This window comes from Lampris incognitus, chromosome 2, assembly GCF_029633865.1.
Source record: "Lampris incognitus isolate fLamInc1 chromosome 2, fLamInc1.hap2, whole genome shotgun sequence".
Lineage (NCBI taxonomy): Eukaryota > Metazoa > Chordata > Actinopteri > Lampriformes > Lampridae > Lampris > Lampris incognitus.
This window is the reverse complement of record NC_079212.1, coordinates 19,009,174-19,017,631: the sequence shown is the minus strand read 5'-3', so window position 1 is coordinate 19,017,631 and position 8,458 is coordinate 19,009,174. Positions and strand designations below refer to the sequence as shown.

The window sequence follows — 8,458 nt, the reverse complement described above, 5'->3', positions numbered from 1 at the left end:
TGGGCGGGGGGGGGGGGCATCACCAGGGAGGCTGCATGAAGCATTTGACCGGTAAACCTCCAGGCTAGGATCTGACACCAACTTAAACTGAAAGAACTTAATCAGATGACACACCTACACCCTTCACCTACACCCTTCATCTACTAGCTGGCTACAGCGTCTTCATTTAGCCCGCAGCTCTTACCCACAGTCATGTTTGTTTCTTTTTCAAACCATTAAACATGCAAAAGAAATTGCTGTTCTTATTACTCTACATAGAAAATGCACCACTGGGAATACAGTCACCTTCAATATCATATCCACTGGGGGTAGATAATATTGATGTCAACGTTTGGATGACTAAGTTTTCATAACACTGGGAAGACTTTTGTGGTAACTTAAAAAGGATAAGGCTAAAATAATTTAAGTATATACGCTTGTATTGGTAAGACCATGACTTTAGGTGGCGGCAGTACTGAAGAAAAAAAAAGTTTTCATACAAATAAAAAGATACATGACCCTGAATCATTTGATTTCAACGATAATTTAATCATACAAATGTCCATCAAACACACAGGGGGGGGGAAGGGGGGGCTTTCACCTGTTCGCGCCTCCTCACTCGTCTCATACATATGTGCTGTTAAATGAGGACAATTTGAGTTTAGTGCCATTTGATTTATTCTGCAATCTGACCCACGGAAACTGCAGGGACATCTCACACCAATACGAGAAAAGAAAAGAAGCCCACTCTACAGGATGTGACATCATGGACAGCGTTGACCTTTCACTGGGGGGGGGGGGGGCGTTTGCTATTGACTTTTTTTTTTTTCTTTTTTTTTTTTGGACAGACAATGTGCGATTGTTCAGTGGCACGATGAAACAACTTGGGAGATGTGAAGCACTGGGTGGATGGGAGAGGCTGCGGTACTGGCTGGCGGTGGGATGCTGTCAAAGCTCAGTATCCCCGGGGCAAACTGTTAGGTCCTTAATGACACGAGGTGGTGCAAGTCAGTGGTTGTCCATAACAGAAAAATTCACAAAGTAAAACCTTCAGTAAGCAAAGGTACCAGAAAAGTCCCCCCCCCCCAAAAAAAACCCAACAAAAAAAACATGAGTAAGGACAAGCTGTCAAATATGCCTGTTTGGCAAGGAGGCCACGTTACTGAGTGCATAGATCAGCCAGTTAGTGCAAGTAGAGCGTTCAGAAACTATTCTTGTAGATGCGTTGACCGTCAACGCATGTATTTAGACTCGTCTTCATGGTTAATGGTTATACTTAAATAAGCAAATCAAAATAAAAAATGTTGACCTGTTTGTTTCGTGTTTGCGATCAACAGAAATAATCCCAGATTTGGATGTGGGGATGCCCGAGGCAAAATTTGAACAAGGGACAGGAAAACCCAGACAACAAAATCAGACGGTGTTAATTCAAGGCAAATGTACATATAATGTAATCTTTTGGTGAATGAAAAATACTTTTACACATTTTTATCTTTTGACATTCATCTAGTACATTCAACTCAGGATGATGGAAATGAGAGGCTTGACATGTCTGCTTTAATAATGGAGTCACAGCATTAATGCAAAGCCACAGGACCAATTAACTTCCGGGGGGGGGGGGTTATATCGAAAATTTGAAAAAAATAACAAAAATTAACTAAATGGGTTGTGAAGTGTTCTTAAACCCTGGAAGTCAAATGATGTCGTAAAATATAAACATCTGACAAGAAAACCATCATTAAATATATTTTTCATACATTACCATATTCTCTCAGGGTGCTTCATTTATATTGTATTTGGGATATAACTGTAAAACTCTACCAAAGCTTGAATTTAGACTGGGTGACAGTTTTTTCTTTTTTCACAAGATGACAGTTTTCATTTACTCTTCAGAGATGGTTTCATGTTGAGCTAAAATATGAATAAAGAACGCTCTCTAGTGGAGAAATATTATACTGCATCGCATCTGCAAAGTACTGTGACGGCACAAACAAATGTGATAAATGAGCTCTGTTGAAAAAGATGGGTAAGAAGTGATTGCCAGAAACTTTGATGAATTTTCGATAGAAACAATCCACAGTACACATACATTACCAAAATAAAACCTCTCTCCCCTTACCTTTCAAATTGCACACTATAAAATTAAAATAAAGAGTAAACAGAGAAGCTCGGTTTCAGAGACGCAGACTTAATATTGCTCGGCCTAAACAGCCAAGAAAACAACACAATATATGTTAAAGCAGGGGCAGAAAAAAGAGAATAAGTTGGCAAATTAAATGGCTTTTCCTCCCAAGTCTGTCTTTCAGATTGCATTATGCAAACACGTACACACGTAAATTCATAAAACACACACACACACACACACACACAGTCCTGTCATTACCATTACTCTCTTCTCTGCAATGTGACAATAGCTAAAAAACAAACTTAATCAGGGAAAAAAAAATCTCTCAAAAAGACCCATAGCACTCCATTTAATTTAGCATTCACTCATGCATACAGTGGATATGGGATGTTGCGTTGGTTGAGCTGTATGTCAGGACCGGTGGCCTCTGGTTTCTTATAGTGTAGCTGAAGTGGAGAGGGACTTTGCATAAAGTGTTTGTATGAATCTCCTAACTCTCCACCAGCCACTGGTAAAGCCTCTCCTCTGTGTTACTGATACTGATTCCAGAGGTATAGTGCTGCTCGACTGTGACAGTTCCAATGTCTTAAGAGTGCCCAAACGGATAGGGTCCGTGAATGCCCTGTAAGGGAGGGAAATTAAAATTATAACAATCGAAAGAAGTAAATTATAACAATGCCATCTTCAGAGCGGGGATGAATTGACTTTAAATTCGCATATAGCCATGTGTTATGAAAACCGCATCCCCGAAGAATGATACGAGTTTTTTCTTAATCATTTTTGTGTAGATTGGATATCAAAACCTTTAATAGCAGTTGACACTTGGTATACAAAATGATATAGTTCCCCAGTAAATGTAAAGGAGAGGAAATTGAACCCAAACTTGATTTAGTTGGTTTAACATCATGCTAGCAATGATGTGGAAAACCTCCCTGACCCTCGACGAGCCTTACCTGGTTGTAAGTCACTGCTGATAGATTGCTTTGTAGACTGTTTGCTGCTATATTCACAGAATTGTGTGAAAGTTCATTCTGATCTTGCTGCAACTGATTAGGGGTACCATCCCAATGTTCTCCTGGGTCCTTGAGACTGCTGTCATTGTGGAGACTGTTGTCATTGCTACCTGGGTACTTGCTCTTCTGTGGTGAGGCGAAGGGATTATAGTCTCCCTCCAGGCTGCGGTGGGGCTGCGTATTGAACTCGGCCTGGAAAGATGAAAGCTGCTGTGTGACGCCGAGGAGGCCTCCAACTTCAACACTCAGGATCACCCAGATCACATCTGTCAAAAGAAGCCAACACGTCTTGATATGGGAAGCCCTTAATTCAACCCAGCGGTCAGAAGCCAGGCAGCACATCTAGTTGTACTAGCACTTCATGTACTCTACTTTTAAGTCTTTGCATGTTACATTAGAGCTGCACAATAGCTTATAAATTATTATTAATCAATAATAATGAAAATAAAAACAAATTCTGCCCTGCTTGTGTTTCCTCAATTGAATTTAACAATCTACAACAGAAACCTAGTTTGATCACCAATGTCACATCATATCTCAATACTCATAGCCTGCATGGCAAAAAGGGGCTTCATTGGGTTGCCTAATTTGTAACTCGAAATGGCTTTATCCTCAAACCTTGATACATTCCATATCTCTTCCAACTGTTAAATTTGTGAATGCGCATTGCATCCTTTTAAAAGTAACTGGATCGATATCAGGGATTACCAAAGATGGCTTTCTGAACAGCTTACAAACTTGCCTGTGCTGGTGTATGCATCCTTTTTTTTTTTTTTTGGTGTATGCATCCTTATGGAGTGCAAACTATAGGGTGAATGATGGCTTTCATGGGGGGGGGGAGATAAGCGCTTTCATGCTTATATTGATTGAAAGGTTCATAATAACGAACACTAAAACACTTTGTGCTACTGTAAGATAGAACTTTTCTTATTCCATTTTAGAAAATACTATTTTTATACCAGCCTTGAATTCTGCATGCTTGTAGAAGAACTCAGAATGTCATGATACACTAAAATGTAAAAATTAAGCTAGGTGTAGAAAAGAATCTTTACAATTATTAACAATTTGGACATGCTGCACCCTACTAAGGATACATCTAGTAAACTAATGATTGAACAACAGTGCAACAGGTTGGGTAAAATCTTTTTTTGTCGGAATTTAGGTGTTTAACCTCAAGAAATGTGAAAAAAAAATGCCACAGTTTAACACTCAAATCTTGACCCCAAATGTGGAAAAACAGTAATTCAAATTTATTTACAGTCAAACATTTTTTGTCCTTACCCCCATAGAAGAGTCCAGTAGCTGTGCACATTCTCCACTGGCCCTGGTACATACCAGGAGACACAGGACTCTGCATCTGCACGCTCACATCAGCCATTTCCTGGGGGTCCAGTGACCGCACCATCACCATGTTCACATGACCAAATTGATCCCCTCCAACATACTTCAGACAAACCCCAGGAGGCCACGTCTCCGACCCTGGAAGACACACAGATAATTGTACTAAGTCTCAGCAAGATAAATCACGACAAAATATGGTGTAAATGTAGTGTAGTATTAATCAAGTTTTTTCTTTTAAGCAGAGCAAATGTGTCAATTTGCCAGGCAGTTGTTGGTTCCAAACTGACCCAAAGTGAATCATGAAGCAGCCAGTTTGAAAGTTCTAGCCAACCTACCCGTGTTCTGTATTCTCCAAGTTTTCGTGAAAGGTGTATCAGGTGGGACTGACTCTCCCTCCCCAATCGTCACATCTTCCACAAAGGACATGCATGGTGCATTTATGTTGGGGCTCTCAAAATCATAGTAAGCTCCGATGGCGGCCTGTAAATTCCTGGGACAGAAAGAAGAAATCAAGATGATTAGCACATACAACTGATACAACACATGAGGAGGGTGTTAACAGGGTCTCATGATAAACATGCTTTGAATATACAGCTATTTGCATATTCTACACAGTTTTACTTTCACCTCAATATTTACAATATGTTTAAAATAGATGACAATTGGGAATAGGAACAACTGATTATGGTAAAAAGTGCAACTGCGATAGTGTCATGCCAATTCAGTTTCAGAGTGGTTTCTCTGTAGGAGTTGCCTGACATGCATAAACCAGCGGGTTTATTTTTAGATGATCCGTTCCAGCGGCGCTACTGCATGGCATCGCATAACTAACTCCCTTTCATGCTAGCCAGAACTGTGTGAACCAAGCACCTTTCTTTCCACAGATGTTGGCTAATAAAACCTGTCTATTTTATGATTAACCTTTAATTGAACATAGATAGCAAGAAAAATACTTTTTAGGCTCACCATAGAGCTGAAACGTCAGGTTCCTAAGGTAAAAATCCCATTTGTAGTCACCATAAGGAATATTATTAACCATGTTTTAACTCTACAAGGTAGATTTATGATGAACTATGAGATCATGAAGCCATAGGTTAGACTGATTTGGACTTTGTTTAGAAATTGTGTTTCCTTCATGAATTCCTGATAAAGTACTACATCACATACAATCCTAAAGCGAGTCCCACCATGCTGCTGTTACCATGGAGCTGTAAATCAAACTGAAGCTGCAGGTTGGAAGCCAAAGCGTAGCGAAGTAATATCATTTCTTTTGGCTAGCAACCTGCTCCACCATGTTTTCTCTGTGCTTTTTTTTAAGGATGAGGAGGAGACAAATAACAAACCACGACGATAAATACAAGACAGCATTAAAGAGATAATGTATGCAATTGCAGAAGTTGTCTGAAACATGTTAAATGTGAGGGGAAAGGGATTCAACGACATTCATAATGGTTTATAGACCGAGTAGCTCTTTCCTTCTTAAATGACAAAGTACAGATTCTTGTACCTGCCTTTTTTCCCCAAACATTTTTTTTGCTCTGAATCAACTGTTATAAAGCCATACTTCATTTCTTAGCTGGTTTGATCAGTTCAAGGCTGAAAAACCCGTTCTACACGAAATTCCTGAAATGTCTTTGGAGAAATTGAACGGGACATTTGCTTCTGGAACGCGGCTTGTTAAAAAAGAGGGCAGGCACGTTTCAGCTCTATAGATTTGTGCACATCTTGCGCTGAACAGAACTAAATATGTGTGAGTGGTGTTACTAAATATGTCACAACAACACGTGTCATTTTGTGGTCAAGACTAGCAGGGTTTCTTGCGGAAGAACTCAGAATATCATCATAAACTAAAAATGCAGACGTCAAAATGGTTCACCCACCAACAGACAGGCAGGCAGTTAGTGATGAGAGGCAGGGCATACGATTTACAGAGACGCCTTGTCATTTTTAATAGAGTAAAAGGAGGGGAGCCCACGCTATGAGAATCCTTCTTCTTCTTTCAGCGTTTCCCCTGTTTTTCGGGGGTCGCCACAGCGGATTTTACAGTTTCCATCTGGACCCTGTGAGGGCACAGCGCCAATGCTGGCCGTTGTTCATGCGGGCCTCGACCGATCCGGTATGGTCTTGTCAATCCGTATACCGATTTGATGAGAATCCTTTTGAGACCAATTGAATTTAGTTCCTCATACTGAAGAACATCTGGACGGGTTTGACAAATGTAGTGCACGAAAGGAGGAGTAAAATAAACATGTCTAACAGTAGATTTTACTGTGATTACTTCACCCATGTGATCACCTGCTCCGTTTTGTATTTTTTTAACGGAAACATTTTTATTAGGCGATGAACACTTGTACACACTTTTGAGCCGAATATAGCAAGCTGTGTAGTGTTACGTAAGGTTACGTAATCTGACATCACTGCACAGCAGGGCTTCTGGGGTGAATGGCTAACCTTAGCTAATTTTTTAGTTTACTTAAGATAGTTGTGAAATAAAATGGGAGACGGGGGGAAATCATTTGGAGAAACCATTAAAAACCTTTAATAAAACCGGTTCGGCACCTGTGACTACTAGACAATATTTTAAAGAAAATTTGGGACACTGGCTCAGAATGCGGCTAACTAGCACTTAGCGTTAGCTGTCGCGCTTACTGCTTGTAGGTTAGAAAACACAATCTCGCGTTTTTGCTGTCAGTCACTTTATATCAGCGGAAATGTGGCAATCGTGGTTGTTTTTTCTATATCTAGTCTTATTTATGTGTAATAATCCAACACTTGCACAACTTCTTATTAGCTCATTCTCAATAATTGACCACAAACAGCAGGCCAAGCCAGTCCTCGGACTCACCAGTTGGTCATGTCCAGAAAGAAGGCGCATCCTGCAGGGTTCAGCTGAAATCCAAGGAGCCTCTGAAACTCCGATATTAGAATATCTTTATCTGTTGTGCCCATGCAGCTAAATTTCTGCATAAGCTCCTGGTCCAAGTCTATATCCATGCCCTCCATCATAGCGGATTTCCCCGGACAGAGACGCGGCCTCTTTCCTAATTTAGTCCGAGGCCTCGACCTACCATTACAAACTCGACAACAAAGCGAATGCGCATGCCCCAAGTGACAGCGGCAATTGTAGTACAGGAAAGGAAAGTCATCAAGTGCGCATGCACCAAAATGACGTCACTTTATTAAAGGAAATATTGGACAGGCTTTATTTTTTATTCAAATGATGAATTTACATTACAATCAAAAACTTTTCATCCTCTAGAATAAAAACAATGAGCAGACCCCACAAGCGATGTTAAACATGTACACAAAACATACCAAAATGGCACAATATAAAACAATTAAGCAGAATAAAACGTAAAATAACCTTAGAATAAATCAATTAAGCAGAATAAAATGTAAAAAAAAACCCAAAAAAACAGTACTACTACTGCTTTCGGCTGCTCCCGTTAGGGGTCGCCACAGCAGATAATCCGTTTCCATTTCTTCCTGTCTTCTGCATCTTCCTCTGTCACACCAGCCACCAGCATGTCTTCCCTCACCACATCCATAAACCTCCTCTTTGGCCTTCCTCTTTTCCTCTTCCCTGGCAGCTCCATATTCAGCATCCTTCTCCCAATATATCCAGCATTTCTCCTCCACACATGTCCAAGCCATCTCAATCTTGCCTCTCTTGCTTTGTCTCCAAACCGTCCAATTTGAGCGCTCCCTTTAATATAATCATTCCTAATCCTGTCCTTCTTTGTCACTCCCAGTGAAAATCTTAGCATCTTCAACTCTGCCAGTGTCTCTCAGTGCCACTGCTTGGTCAGGGCGCCTGTTCAGGGGAGAGGGGGAACTGGGGGGGAATAGCTTGATCCTCCCACATGCTACGTCCCCCTGGCGAAACTCCTCACTGTCAGGTGAAAAGAAGTGGCTGGCGACGCCACATGTATCGGAGGAGACGTGGTAGTCTACAGCCTTCCCCGGATCGGCAGAGGGGGTGGAGCAGTGACCGGGACGG

At 40.9% G+C, this 8,458-nt stretch overlaps 1 protein-coding gene across 1 annotated transcript; it reads right to left on the bottom strand.

Moving 5' to 3' along the window:
- Positions 1 to 519: 519 nt before the first annotated feature.
- LOC130107384 (protein ILRUN-like) lies at positions 520 to 7,552 on the bottom strand. Its single transcript, XM_056273967.1, has 5 exons — positions 7,304 to 7,552; positions 4,794 to 4,948; positions 4,399 to 4,596; positions 3,058 to 3,383; positions 520 to 2,726 (listed from the first exon to the last, which is right to left on the bottom strand). Exons 1-5 carry the CDS (start codon positions 7,462 to 7,464, stop codon positions 2,691 to 2,693), a joined length of 876 nt encoding a protein of 291 aa, XP_056129942.1. The 5' UTR covers positions 7,465 to 7,552; the 3' UTR covers positions 520 to 2,690.
- Positions 7,553 to 8,458: the final 906 nt, after the last annotated feature.

Excerpts from the sequence above, each read along its gene's own strand:
- LOC130107384 (XM_056273967.1), bottom strand. The coding sequence starts at position 7,464 with ATGATGGAGGGCATGGATATAGACTTGGACCAGGAGCTTATGCAGAAA. Across the intron at positions 4,949-7,303 it reads TTTCTGGACATGACCAACTG|GAATTTACAGGCCGCCATCG; the intron begins GTGAGTCCGAGG and ends TTTCTGTCCCAG. Across the intron at positions 4,597-4,793 it reads TTGGAGAATACAGAACACGG|GGTCGGAGACGTGGCCTCCT; the intron begins GTAGGTTGGCTA and ends TGTGTCTTCCAG.